General features: G+C 47.0%; 1 protein-coding gene across 1 annotated transcript in view; it reads left to right on the plus strand.

The window, feature by feature from the left end:
• Positions 1-12,061: 12,061 nt before the first annotated feature.
• The window catches only part of ANGPTL5 (angiopoietin like 5), a 96,664-nt gene continuing 93,488 nt past the window's right edge, over positions 12,062-15,237 (plus strand). Inside the window, exon 1 of the mRNA XM_075337475.1 lies at positions 12,062-12,160. Coding sequence (XP_075193590.1) covers positions 12,062-12,160 — 99 coding nt within the window. The remainder of the gene's footprint in view (positions 12,161-15,237) is intronic.

The raw sequence follows: 15,237 nt of genomic DNA on the forward strand, positions 1-15,237 counted from the left end.
TCTGGTCAGCACCTTTTTTTCTGTACAGCGCATTCTCTTCCGGACAGCACCTTTTCTTCCAGGCAGTGCCTTCTCTTGTGGGCAGTACCTTTTCTTGCTGGGAGCACCTTTTCTTCCGGGCAGCGTCTTCTCTTCCGAGCAGTGCCTTCTCTTCCGGGCTGCGCTTTCTATTCCTTGTAGCGCCTTCTCTTCCGAGCAGCACCTTCTCATCTGGCCAGCACCTTCTCATCCGGGCAGCACCTTCTCTTCTCAGCACTGCCTTCTCTTCCAGGCTTCGCATTCTCTTCCTTGCAGTGCCTTCTCTTCCGAGCAGCACCTTCTCTTCCGAGCAGCGCCTTCTCATCTGGGCAGCACCTTCTCTTTCAGATAGTGCCTTCTCTTCTGGGAAGCGTCTTCTCTTCCGGGCAGCGTCTTCTCTTCCAAGCAGTGCCTCCTCTTCCGGGCAGCGGCTTGTCTTCTGGGCAGCGCCTTCCCATCCGAGCAGTGCCTTCTCACCTTGGTAGCACCTTCTCTCACGGGCAGCGTCTTAACTCCTGAGCAGCGCATTCTCTTCCGAGCAGAGCCTTATCATCTGGGCTGTGCCTTCTCTTCCAAGCAGCGCCTTCTCTTCCGGGCAGCGCATTCTCTTCCTTGCAGCTCCTTCTCATTTGAGCTGCGCCTTCTCATCTGGGCAGAGCCTTCTCATCAAGGCAGCGTCTTCTCTTCAGGGCAGCGCCTTCTCTTCCAGCCAGCTCCTTTCCTTCCGGGCAGTGTCTTCTCTTCCAGGCAGCGCCTTTTCTTCCAGGCAGCACCTTCTCGTCCTGACAGCGCCTTCTCGACTGGGCAGCGCCTTCTCTTCAGGACAGCACCTTCTCTTCTTGACAGCACCTTCTCTTCCAGCCAACGCCTTTCCTTCCAGGCAGCGTCTTCTCTTCCAGGAAGCGCCTTTTCTTCCAGGCAGCACCTTTTCTTTTTTCCTTTTTTTCTGGACAGCGCCTTCTGTTCCGTGCAGCACCTTTTCTTCCGGGCAGCGCCTCCTCTTGCAGGCAGCGCCTTTTCTTGCGGGAAGCATCTTGTCTTCCGGGCAGCGTCTTCTTTTCTGGGCAGCGTCTTCTCTTTCGGGAAGCACCTTCTCTTCTCTTCTGGGCAGTGCCTTCCCTTCTAGGCAGCATCTCCTTTTTCGGGCATCGCCTTCTATTCCGGGCAGTGCCTTCTCTTCCGGGCAGCGTCTTCTCTTCCGAGCAGCATCTTCTCTTCCGAGCAGCGACTTCTCTTCTGGGCAGCATCATCTCTAATGAGCAGCATCTTCTCTTCTGGGCAGCGCCTTCTCTTCTGGGTATTTGGGTAGCGCCTTCTCTTCAGGGCAGCACGTTCTCTTCCAGGCAGCGCCTTCTCTTAAGAGCAGCACCTTCTCTTCCGGTCAGCACCTTCTCTTCTGGGCAGCGCCTTCTCTTCTGGGCAGCACCTTCTCTTCCAGGTGGCGCCTTTTCTTCCAGACAGTGCCTTCTCTTCCTGGCAGCACCTTCTCTTTGGGATTGTGTCCTCTCTTCCAGGCAGCGTCTTCTCTTCCGAGCGGTGACTTCTTTTCTGGGCAGCGCCTTCTCTTCTGGACAGCACCTTCTCTTCCAGGCGGCGCCTTTTCTTCCAGGCAGTGCCTTCTCTTCCTGGCAGTGCCTTCTCTTTGGGACAGTGTCTTCTCTTCTGGGCAGCGTCTTCTCTTCCGAGCAGCGACTTCTCTTCCGGGTAGCGCCTTCTCTTCTGGGGAGCGCCTTTTCTTCTGAGCAGCATCTTCTCTTCCGGGCAGAGTCTTCCCTTCCAGGCAGCATCTTCTCTTCCGAGCAGCGTCTTCTTTTCCAGGTAGTGCCTTCTCTTCTTTTCTTATTGGCAGCGTCTTCTCTTTCGGGCAGCGCCTTCCTTTCTGGGCAACATCTTCTCTTTCGGGCATTACCTTCTCTTCCGAGCACCACCTTCTCTTCCGTGCAGCGTCTTCTCTTCCTTGCAGTGCCAACTCATCCTGGCAGCGCCTTCCTTTCCAAGCAGCGCCTTCTCATCTGGAAAGCACTATCTCTTCCGAGCAGCACCTTCTCCTCTGGGCAGCGCCTTCTCTTCCAGGCAGCGCCTTCTCTTTCAGGCAATTCTTTCCCTTTCGGGCAGCACATTCCCTTCCGGGCAGCGCCTTTTCTTCCAGGCAGCAATTTCTATTCTAGTGCTATTGTGGTAATACCAAACTTGTTCATTCTTATTGTAATTTTAGTGATGGCAAAAAATTCTGATATTTGTAAAATAAATTGTTTGCGTTACCATTATTCTGAGACCCATAACATTTTTATTTTATCATGCATAAAGCAGGGTGAGGGCTTGCTTTTTGCAGGCAAAGCAGCAATTTTTAATGATACTATTTTGAGCTATCTATAAAGTTTTGCAAGCGCTTAATTGTATTTTTTGGAGGAAGAGCGGCAACTGGATAAGCAGCAATTTTTGAGAAGACAAGTGACAATTCTGGCCTTTGATTTTTTTCTTTTCGGTATTTAATATTGTTTCAATAAATTTATATTTTGATAGATTAACACTAGAACTACTGGACTCGTGACACCTACTAGAACTACATAGTGCGAAGTAGTCAAAATGACTACCTCATTTAGTTCTAGTGTTAAACTTCTATACATAGAAAAATTTGGAATATCGTCAGTTGTCTGCCCTTATACTGAATTCCTGTGGAGCTCGATTGACTTTCACAGTTTGATTTTGTCCTCTTTTACAATCCTAAAGAGAGAAACCTACAGGTCCTCTTCTTCCAATTCTCCACCTAAAAAATGTTCTCTAGCCTCAAAATCTCTTCACTAGGTCTTATTTTAGGTCCATTCTTCTCTTCTCACTGGTCACCCAGGTGTTAAATGAACTGGTGAATGCCTTTCTTGTTTCCATTGGTGGGCCAAATGGAACCAAGACATCAAAAAATGAGTGCCATCTTTTCCTTCTGTAAGCATAACAAACGTTTCTCTGCTAATATTGGTGATGTTCACACAAGTCTGCTATAACTGTGTATAATCTCTACAAAATAGTTTGCCTATTCATCACTGCTGCCTGGCAGTTAACCACTTTTCTGTTGATTGCGTACATCTCTGCTATTGACCATCTGTATGCTGATAACATGTAATTGTGCCTTTAACTATTTGTCTGCTGCATGTCTAAAGGCTGCTTTACATGCAGCGATATCGCTAGCAATATCGCTCGTGAAAGCACCTGCCTCCGTCATTTGTGCGTCACGGGCAAATCGCTGCCCGTTGCGCACAATATATGAATAGGAGAACAGAGGGAGTGGTAGTCAAAGGTCATACAAAAGACCAGCAAAACATAAATGACGTCAGTCACTGCTTTTTTGCAAAATTATGACAAATATTTATTAAATTGAATAAATAGCAAAAAAGTGACATAGAGACATAAACAAGCACATTACATACAGATCAGGCTCAAAAGGAGATGTCACTGAAGTACAATAAACCAAGGATCCATATCCCATCAGGGGAGCAGTGTAGCAAGATAGTACAGAGGGACATGGTCTGATGAAGACTCCGGACAATAGATACAATATAACTCCAATGTCTCAAAGTGTGCACACATATTACAGTAGGCACTCAAGGGGACAACAACTATAAGGAGTCCAATAACCGGAGAATCAGACCATGAACCATGTATTAATCATATCCAAACAGGTAACAGTCATTAAATATACAAAGTAGAATTAGTCCCTGCACTGCACTCACCCATGATGTGGAGGTGGAACCCGAGCAAAACGTGCCCCGACGCGCACGTTTCGATGTCTTCTTCGGGGGGCCGTGGTGTGTCCGTTGCGCACAATATTGCTAGGCCCCATCACACGGACTTACCTTCCCAGCGACGTCGCTGTGGCCGACGAACCGCCTCTTTTCTAAGGGGGGTTCGTGCGGCGTCACAGCGGCGTCCAATAGAAGCGGAGGGGCGGAGAGCAGCCGCATTGTTGACACGCCCACCTTGTTGCCGGAGGACGCAGGTACGCAGTTGTTCGGCGTTCCCGGGGTGTCACACGTAGCGATGTGTGCGGCCTCAGGAACGACGAACAACCTGCGTCCACAACGACCAACGAGATTTTGAAAATGAACGACGTTAACACTCGCTCAGAGCTGTTACACGCAACGTCGTCACTAACGAGGCCAGATGTGCATCACGAATTCCGTGAACCTGACGACGTCGTTGCGTGTAAAGCCCCCATTAGACTGACTAGAAAAAGGGGGAAGGGCGCACCGCCAGAAGTAATAAATAATGGGTGCTCACCCATGCAGTAAAAGGACCATAATGTAAGAGGAGGGAAAGTACTGCACAAAAATAGGGAGCACATCCAAGTCAATATATATAAAAAGTATATCCTTTATTGTAACAAAGTTAAAAGCATTAAAACCAAAAAACACACCCAGAAATGAGTCGAGGTGTAACAGCCCCCATATCAAAACCACAGTAAAATGATTACTAACAATTTAAACAATTGTATCACATAAATATGTGCACAGCAATATATGTGCAATTACATGTCCTCTAGAAATGGTATAAACCAAGTCCATCCATGAACATGTGTATGAAAGCGTATAAGGTTAAAAGAAGGTAGACATATAGATATACACAGAGATCAATAGAGGGACTACTCACAATAGAATATGTAAACAATGATCCTAGTGTCTGGCCAAGGATGATGCAATTACTATGCCGTTTTTTTGAAAAATTGCAATCTATAATAAAGGCAAAGGTACATAGGCCAGAGCAGACCTTGTGAGAAGGCGGGATGCCATAAGACAAGCAAGGGGGTAGTGAAGGAAAGTCCTGTGGGTGAAGCCCCACGCGTATAGCCGCAAAAAGCAGCTTGCTCAGGGGAAATGTTCCACTCTCACTAGAGTAAAGGACCTTTGATGTCCTGACTATTATCTCACCAAAGGTCCTTCTACACTTTTCTAATTTTAGAAACTGCACTAATAATTCAGGCCTGGCATTACTATTACAGTTTCAGGTTTGTAGTCCTGGACACCATGCCCCCGCAAGTCTGTGCCAGCCATACCTGACACTCAGGAAGAGGGACCTGCCGTCCCCTCTCCTCTACCTGCCCCACATGAGAGTAGTGGGGTCAGAAGGTCCACACGCCCTAACTTCGGTCAGCCCCTACTCAGATACAGGGAGACTGCAATCTACGGGTGTTGTATGTTGATTGTTTGAATGAATGTCAATTAACCGAATTCTCACCAGATTAAAAATGTTGAGCGATAGCGGTTCCCGGCTACCATACTGCCCGTCCCCGTTGGGACTTTGTTGACTCCCCGTTTCAGTTTAACCCCCATTCACATAGAGACAAGGCCGAGAACTTGCAGGCCACCCAAAAACATTATTAGGCCTTGTAAATAGTCCCTGGACCACCTTTTCATTGTCCTGCAGTCTCCCGAGAGGCTGGTTGGAGGAAGAGCCTGCGGGATGTTGTAGGCCGAGGTCCCGTCACCATGCAAACTGGTGACAACCTTCCGGGTCAGGGGTCCCCTGGACGTGGGTCCTGTGAGAGACTTATTACCCGGCCCGTGTGGGCAACACCCGGACCCGAACCCGATTCCTGGACTGGGGAAAAGGGGTGCTGACCTGTTTTTAGAGGCAGCATCAAGGTTTAGGTTTGCTTGGGTGGGCAAAATGGAAAGGACCCGGTCCCGTCCCGTTCCCGGTTAATAAAAATGTTTGCAACGTTTAAGTAAACTGCCTCCCGCAAGGGAAGAACATAAGTTTCCATATAATGTAAATATGTTATTATACTTGTAATCTGTTATTTTGTCTTTTACAGTTCAAAACAAAAATAAACCGGTGGTGGTCGGACAGCCCACGGACGGTCTGTGGTTAACCAAGGGGGAGTGTGACGCCCTGGACAAGCCAGGTAGTCACAGATAGAGCCCCGCACAACACCAGTCCCCTCACTAGGTAACACCAGCCAACCACATATCACCCTAGTCACCTCCCTCAGGGCTGGATGGACACACCAGGGGGCAGATCCAGGCGGTTGGACACACCCACCGAGGAGTTCAGAGAGCCTGAGGTAGGAAACCACAGTTCAGTTCTAAAAGGGCAGATCAGTTTGAGAGTGGAGTGGAGGAGGTCAGGCCTGTGTGACAGGCCTGTGACAGACTGACAGGTGCCAGGGTTGGAGCCTGGGCACCTTTGGCTAGGAGGCATACGGAGGCCTCTGTCTGAAGGAGCCGGGAAGACGGCTTGGTGGAACCGTTGTGGACCGGGACAGGGTAGTGGCCCACCGGTACCAACCTGGGGAACCGACTCGGAAACCAGAGCACCAGAGGGGGTACTCAGACCCTGAAACGAGATCTAGAAACTACTGGACTGAGTTAATTAACTGATTGTGGTCTGGACTTTAGGTCCTTTCCCACCCAAAGTCCCTCATAGAAGACAACAGCCCAACGAGGGGGATAGAAGGCCACCGCCAAGGCTCAGAGATCCCACGGGCCAGCGTCTGCGGGCAAACGGGCTCTTCCGACATCCAAAACCCGGTGAGTGGACTCCTGGCGCTGCAAGCGCAGGTAGTCCAACAACTCAAACAGGTGCAGGAGAAAGGCAGAGACCACCAACCAGGTGGGGGAACCCGACTGCAGCCGGCTGCGGGCACCGACCACCATCATCTTGATTTACGAGAGACTCGAGTGTTTCATTCTAATAGTGAGTACACCAGTGCCCTCCGGCCGCCCATCTCCCTGCACCGCCAAAACACCCCCAACGGGTCTTGGGGCCACTATCCCTGCCCACGGAGGGGTTAACAACTTGCTGCATACTATCTCCCCCGGGTGCCCCGTAACAGCAGCGGTGGTGCCCACCTTCACCACATCCCGTGGGTGGCGTCACAAACTTAAAACACGGCTCTGGCCATACACCTACGTCTCCCAAACCGCCAACCCCTTTTTGGTCGGAGTGACCGCAGGACTCCCCGGGTCCGGAGACCCTCGAGCCACCCACTGAAGGTCCGGACCCGAGCGGCTCGGTTGCGGCCGAGCACGGGGCAGCACATGTACACCGTGTGCAGAATTATTAGGCAAGTTGTATTTTAGAGGATTTTTTTATTATTGATCAACAACTATGTTCTCAATCAACCCAAAAGACTCATAAATATCAAAGCTTAATATTTTTGGAAGTTGGGGTGTTTTTTTTTAGATTTGGCTATCTTAGGAGGATATCTGTTTGTGCAGGTAACTATTACTGTGCAGAATTATTAGGCAACTTAATAAAAACCAAATATATTCCCATCTCACTTGTTTATTTTCACCAGGTAAACCAATATAATTGCACAAAATTTAGAAATAAACATTTCTGACATGCAAAAACAAAACCCCCAAAAAATTAGGGACCAATATAGCCACCTTTCTTTATGATGACACTCAACAGCCTACCATCCATAGATTCTGTCAGTTTCCTGACCTGTTTACGATCAACATTGCGTGCAGCAGCCACCACAGCCTCCAGACACTGTTCCGAGAGGTGTACTGTTTTCTCTCCCTGTAGCTCTCATATTTTATGAGGGACCACAGGTTCTCTATGGGGTTCAGATCAGGTGAACAAGGGGGCCATGTCATTATTTTTTCATCTTTTAGACCTTTACTGGCCAGCCACGCTGTGGAGTAGTTGGATGCGTGTGATGGAGCATTGTCCTGCATGAAAATCATGTTTTTCTTGAACGATACCGACTTCTTCCTTTACCAGTGCTTTAAGAAGTTGTCTTCCAGAAACTGGCAGTAGGTCTGGGAGTTGAGCTTCACTCCATCCTCAACCCGAAAAGGTCCCACAAGTTCATCTTTGATGATACCAGCCCATACCAGAACCCCACCTCCACCTTGCTGGCATCTGAGTCGGAGTGGAGCTCTCTGCCCTTTACTGATCCAGCCTCTGGCCCATCCATCTGGCCCATCAAGAGTCACTCTCATTGCATCAGTCCATAAAACCTTTGAAAAATCAGTCTTAAGATATTTCTTGACCCAGTCTTGATGTTTAATCTTATGTTTCTTGTTCAAAGGTGGTCGTTTTTCAGCCTTCCTTACCTTGGCCATGTCCCTGAGTATGGCACACCTTGTGCTTTTTGATACTCCAGTAACGTTGCAGCTCTGAAATATGGCCAAACTGGTGGCAAATGGCATCTTGGCAGCTTCACGCTTGATTTTCCTCAATTCATGGGCAGTTATTTTGCGCCTTTTTTGCTGCATCCCTCTGCAAGACATCTCACAATTTTGGACTTTTCAGAGCCCATCAAATCTCTCTTCTGACCCATTTTGCCAAAGGAAAGGAAGTTGCCTAATAATTAAGCACACCTTATATAGGGTGTTGATGTCATTACACCGCACCCCTCCTCATTACAGAGATGCACATCACCTGATTTACTTAATTGGTAGTTGGCTCTCAGCCTATACAGCTTGGAGTAGGACAACATGTATAAAAAGTATCATGTGATCAAAATACTTATTTGCCTAATAATTCTGCACACAGTGTATACTGTCTGGGTCAGTTACTAATGCGCTAATGTGAAGGACTGTATCCAAATCTATGTGTGATCACTGTGGGTGAGTCCACAGTTAGACCCGCAACACACATCCGTGTAATTTGTACGTGTGCGGTACGTATTTGCACGTACCGGAGACAAGTACACACGGAGACCCATGTTAATCAATGGTAGATCGCACACACACGTAAAATCACACGGAACGTGTGACCGTGTGGTAAGTACGTGTGTGCGCTTTTCTACACGGACAACATGTCCGATTTTGGCCGGCAGCACGCAGGCACGGACCCGCTTTAGTCTATGGGTCCGTGCCTGCACGTACCGCACACGGAGTATGTCCGTCTTCAGCACGTTTCGTGCGTGTGCGTTTTTACACTAGCGATCTTATTTTTTGTTTTTTTTTTAAATTAAATTCAGTATACTTACCTTTTTTTCTGCTGTTCTCAGTCATACTTACATTGGCGCTCGTTTTTTTTCTTCCCCCAGCTCATACCGCTCCCCGATCACCAGCGCCGCGAGGAACAGCTGTGCAGAGAATACGCAGCAACAATTACTTTGAAAATGCCGGCCGCTCATTAATCAATCTCGTATTCCCTGCTTTCCCCACCCACCGGCGCCTATGATTGGTTGCAGTCAGACACGCCCCCCACGCGATCAGCTGTATTCAGTGTTGGCCACGAGTAACCTCAGTGACAGCTCAGCTGATCGCGCTATTGCCTTCATTAGCTGCGTGGAGGTGACAGGAGCGGCGGGGTCTTCTGCAGCTCCGGTCACCTCCATGCAGCAGAGCTGGAAGTGACGCTGGACCATCCTGGAGTAAGCCGGACATGGAGGGCTTTTTCGGGCTTATTAAAGTGGTGAACCAGGGTATATGTTTGAGTTTTTTATTTCTAATAAAGGATTTTTTCGGGTGTGTGTGTTTATTTACTGTAATTTACAGATTAATCATGGAAGGAATCTCGGGGAGACGCCTGACATGATTAATCTAGGACTTATTGGCAGCTATGGGCTGCCAATAACTCCTTATTACCCCGATTTGCCAACGCACCAGGGTAAATCGGGAAGAGCCGGGTACAGTCCCAGAACTGTCGCATATAATGTATGCGGCAATTCTGGGCGGCTGCTGACTGATATTGTTAGGCTGGGGGGCTCCCCATAACGTGGGGCTCCCCATCCTGAGAATACCAGCCTTCAGCCGTATGGCTTTATCTGGCTGGTATTAAAATGGGGGGGGGACCGCACGCCGGTTTTTTTAATTATTTATTTATTTATTTTACTGCACAGTATAGACACGCCCACCGGCTGCTGTGATTGGGTGCAGTGAGACACCTGTCACTCAGCATGGGGGGATGTCTCTGACTGCAACCAATCACAGGCGTCTGTGGGTGGGGAAAGCAGGGAATACGAGATTGATTAATGAGCGGCCGGCATATTCAAAGTAATTGTTGCCGCGTATTCTCTGCACAGCTGTTCCTCGCCGCGCTGGTGATCGGGGAGCGGTAAGTATGAGAGAGGGCTGCTCACTTCAGTCACTCGGGGGATTAGCAGTCACTGGTGAATCCTTCACAGGTGACCACTAATCAGTACACGGCACACAGACAGAGCCGCGGCATGACAATGAAGTCGGGTGAAGTTCACCCGAGTTCATTCTCATCGCGCAACTCTGTCTGCTGTCAGTCGACATGTATCAACGACATTGTGCAACACACAAACGGACATTCCCCACGGACATTCCACGTACACATACACGGGCATTTTACACGCACACACGGACATTTTACACGAACACACGGCTCGCATACGCCATCACACAGATGCCATACGTACCGGAGAAACGCCCCAAAAAAACGGAACACGGACCCGAAAAACGGATCGTAAGACACGTACGTTTTTTTTTGCGGAAGTGTGTTTTAGGCCTTAAACGGACTGGAAAACCATGTTTGTTTATTTTGCCTGTAAAGCTGCAAGAAGCTCATGTTTTGTTTAAGGAGCAGTTTATGCAATACTAGAAGGTGGCCCGAATCTAATGTATCGGGTAGTCTAGAATGTGTATGTAGGTTAGCAGATGGAATAATAATGTAATGAATGGACTGGGTTGGGTTTAATTTAGTTTTCTTATAATTGTTTATTGGTTTTAAAATGACAAACAACAGAAGGAACAGTTTTAATAGAGGAGTCTAATGTTTAATGATGTCCATAGCTTGTAATGAAAGAAGGCCATGAACAGTGTAAAGTTAAGTAAGAATGTGCTGATGCTGTGATGTGGCCCAATGCTGGTCTGTGCCCCCATCATGGTGCAGCCACCATCCTGACATGTGCCCCCATCCTGCGGGGTAATGTGTGCGGGGGGCAGAGTGCGGGGTGTGTGGAGCCGAGCGGGGTCATGGCGCTGAGGATGTCAGTACCGGGGACTGCAGGTCTGGGAACAGGTGACTATTCGTGTGTGTGTGTTGAGTGTATACATGCGGGGGGTGGAGTGCGGGTGAGGTGGAGCCGAGCGGGGCCATAGCGCTGAGGACGTCAGTGCTGGGGACTGCATGGCTGGGGACAGGTGACTATTCGTGTGTGTGTGTGTGTTCAGTGTATACATGTGAAGGGCGGAATGCGGGGGGGGGGTGGAGCCGAGTGGGGTAATGTGTGCGGGGGGCGGAGGCGAGCTGTGGGTATGTGTCAGCTGGGTTACCGGTGTGGGCTCCCGGGGGTGCAGCACTCAACAGGGAGTTGGGGCTCTGCGTGGGTGCGGGGAAAAGTGTTGGGCGTCATCCTGTCGGCCCGTAGTTCGGGCTGTTAGCTGAGCCGTTGGTCGCAGGCTCTTTAGCGCGCGTGGTGTGGCGACGGTTGTCACTGTAATTACGTAATTTTGGAGCAAGACAGACAGACAGAATAAGGCAATGATATATTTAGATGTTTTAATAAACTGCTAGACTTCTTGAAGAGACAGTATTCCTGAGTCTAAAGTGAGTTAAAATCCCCGCTATACAGTATGTGAACTGGGTGCAATCTTACTATATATATACACATACATTACATTACAATTCACATGGCACAATATGTACAAGAAATGCAGGATTACACGACAATACAATAGCGCGATTGGTGTCTTCAAGGGAAGGAACTCAACAGCTCCCAGTCCTTACAGCAGCATGTTTAAGAAGCTTTCCTAGAAACAGATATAACACATTATACAGTAAAAGAAGAAGAATTAAGAACGTGATGACTTTTGCTTGTTTTTTTTGTTAATTTTATCTGGTGAATGCAATTACAATAAAGCTCGTTCTGTCGTTTAACGAATTGCGCTAATTAAGAACAAGTGCATTCTTTTCAGATTCGAAATTAGCTGTGAGCTCCGCTCGTGAGACTTCTTTTTTTTTTTTCTTCTTCTAGTTCTGATTAAATCCAGGCGGGAGAGCTGGCGTTACTTCTACAGCTCTCTATCCAGCAACCTTCATCTCCAGCATCTGCGGTCTTGCTGGGTTTTCAGAAGGAAATCTGAAGGTTCCTCAAGTGTTTGCATTTCTTCAAATAGAGATGATGATGCGCCTCTGTGCTGCTGCACTGATCTTCTGCCACCTTGTTTTCCATAGAGGAGAAAGCATGATGACCAAGGAATATTCCATCCCCAACGCAAAGGTAAGACGATCTAATATCCTATGTGCCAAACTAATAACTTATCATTCTGTAATTCAGCATGGATACATGCCGAAAATCTTAAGGGGGTTCTCTGTATTTATAAATATGGCTTAAAGAAGTCATAAACAATCATATAAAGGTATAGATTTGTAAAAGCAGGCATTACTTTATAGACATAAAAAACATTGATGCCAATAAATGCACCCACCTTTAGACACTCAGAGGAAAGGGGCAATGCCCCAGGGTCTCCACCATTTATGGGTCCTCCACCAGGCTCCTTAGCTAAATCTGGCTGCTAGTTTCTCCAATTAGGTTTGCTAAATTGGAAACCGAGAATCTTGGTATTGTTATATTGGTACTTTTATTTAGGTAGCATATGACAGTATTAAAGTTTTTTCTATTTGGACATAATAATCACATATGGTGCTGATATCTGCCAACATCACTTCTGCTATATCTGTAAAACTAAAATGCATATCTACCCCATCATCAAAAACAGTCATAGACGTGTAGCAATGCCTCATTTATCTATAACTAGCTGTAGTACCCGGCGATGCCCGGGATAGTAACTATCTCTGTCTCTCTCCCAGTCTCTGTCTCTCTCCCAGTCTCTGTCTGTCTCTATCTCTCTCTCTCTCTCTTCGTCTCTCTGTCTCTGTCTGTCTGTCTCTTTCCCTGTCTGTCTCTTTCCCTATGTGTCTCTCTATCTCCTTCCCTGTCTGTCTTCGTCGGTCTCTCTATCTGTTTCCCTGTCTGTTTCTTTCCCGTTCTGTCTCTTTGTCTGTGTCTGTCTCTTTGTCTGTCTGTCTCTGCCTGTCTGTCTCTTTCCCTGTCTGTCTCTTTCCCTGTCTGTCTCTTTCCCTGTCTGTCTCTTTCCCTGTCTGTCTCTTTCTTTCCTTGTCTGTCTGTCTCTTTCCTTGTCTGTCTGTCTCTTTCCTTGTCTGTCTGTTTATTTCCTTGTCTGTCTGTCTCTGTCTGTCTCTTTCCTTGTCTGTCTTTGTCTCTTTCCCTGTCTGTCTCTTTCCCTGTCTGTCTCTTTCCCTGTCTGTCTCTTTCCCTGTCTGTTTTCCTGTTTGTTTCCCTGTCTCTTGTCTTTGTCTGTCTGTGTCTCTCTCTGCCTGTTTGTCTCTTTCCCTGGCTGCATTGTGACACGCCAACATTAAATTCAAGGGCGTGGCTGAACATTGTGACTCCCAGCTCCATTGACTTTAATGGAGGCAGGTTTTTTCAGCGAATAACTGTAAAGCGTGGGGTTAAAATTTCCCCTCAAAATATAGTCTATGATGTTCCCCGAGTCAAATGAGGTGTTTTGTTAGCGGACATACACAAATACATACGCACACACACACACATACATACACTCAGCTTTATATATTAGATGGGTCGGGGTCGTCTCATCATACACTTTTATTGCATATTCAGGTGATATGACGTTTTGCCTGTGCATAAGCGGCTTTGATCATTCACTTCTATGGGAGTTCCGAAAAGCGAATTCACCTGCATACAACCAGAATGGGAAATATCAGCCCCTTTAATATTTTTTGTAGCTGATCTAATTTTTTTTTTATGCCTTTCGCTCAGACATGACATTTGTATTTATTAAAAACCTTTATATGATTTTCTGGTTTTTTTGCTCTTTTTTTTCCAACACCTATAACTTTATTATTTTTATGTCAACTTGTAATTTTGAATGATACTATTTATTTATTTCTGACACATAATGTACTTAAAAGTGGTAAAAAAAATTACTTAAGGGTTAAAAAGGGTAAAAAAGGCAATTTTGCTATTGTTTTTTGGGTTTAGTTATATTTATGATGTTCAATGTATTGTAAAAATGACCCTGACGCACGATTCTTCAGGGCAGTATCGTTATGGGGATATCAAACTTGTACAGTTTTTTTTTAACTATTGTAGTTTTAATACTTTATGGTTTAAAAAAATTCTGAACTTTGTAAAAAAAAAAAAAAGATTTGTATCACAAAATTCTGAAGTTTTTTTTTGTTAGGAAACCAGTGTGAGAGCGTGCTTTTTGCCTGCCGAGTTGTAGTTTTTAATGGTTCTCCATTTTCACATACATGCAACTTTTTGATTTCTTTCTATTGTATTTTTTTGGGGGGAGTTAAATATGGGTTATATAGGCAAGTAGTCTTTTCTTAGAAGAAGAGGGCTTGAACTCTAGCGCCACCTATTGGAAGTAGCAATCCAAAAAGTCAATGTCGACCCGTTAACGAGTCTTGCCAAACCAGACACGCTATTTGCAGACACGTGTTTCAGATTTTTTACCCCTCATCAGTGCAAAGCAGGAGAGCTGATTTGGCTGGGTGAGAGGCCTCTGACAGGGTCCAACAGGTAGCATCCCTCTTTGCGATGCTGGTATAAGGAGACTCTTATAGGCCATGCAATGTTGTTCTGGGAAATTAAATATACAAATAGCCTCTTCAAAGAGGAAGAGAACAGGATTTCTAGTGCCACCCATTGAAAGCAGAAATCCTCAAAATCAGCATCAAATCTTTAAAATAAGGGTTAGATACTATTATATTTTCAGGGATAAAAGTGACAGCATCTAAGTTGCTTTTTTTTTATTCTTAAAGGGTAGCTGTCAGGTCCCCTATGCCCTCCAAACCAGCAGCATTCAAATCTGTATGACCAAAGTCCCTACCTAAGGGTAGGTTCACATTTCCGTCAATTTGTATCAGTCAAAATCGCGGCTCTGGTAAACAACGGAATCCGTTTGGCGGATTCCGTTGTTCCCCTAGACTTGTATGAGCGGCGGATTGTGACTGATGACGCTGTGTTGCATCCTCCGACCCGACTGATCAGTCGTGGAACGACTGACCGTCGGGCGGCAGGAAAGCAACATGTAGTGTTTTTTGAGCAGCGGAATCCTTTTAATTCCGCTGCACATGCTCTCTCTCGGCGGCCAAACGATCAGCTGATCGCCCGGCGGCCGGCTTCTGTGAGCGATCAGCTGATCACCCGGCGGCCGGCTAATGTGAGCGATCAGTTGATCACCCGGCGGCCGGCTAATGAGATCGATCAGCTGATCGCTCTCATTAGCCGGCCGCCGGGAGATCATC

The sequence above is a fragment of the Anomaloglossus baeobatrachus genome, chromosome 2, assembly GCF_048569485.1.
Source record: "Anomaloglossus baeobatrachus isolate aAnoBae1 chromosome 2, aAnoBae1.hap1, whole genome shotgun sequence".
NCBI lineage: Eukaryota > Metazoa > Chordata > Amphibia > Anura > Aromobatidae > Anomaloglossus > Anomaloglossus baeobatrachus.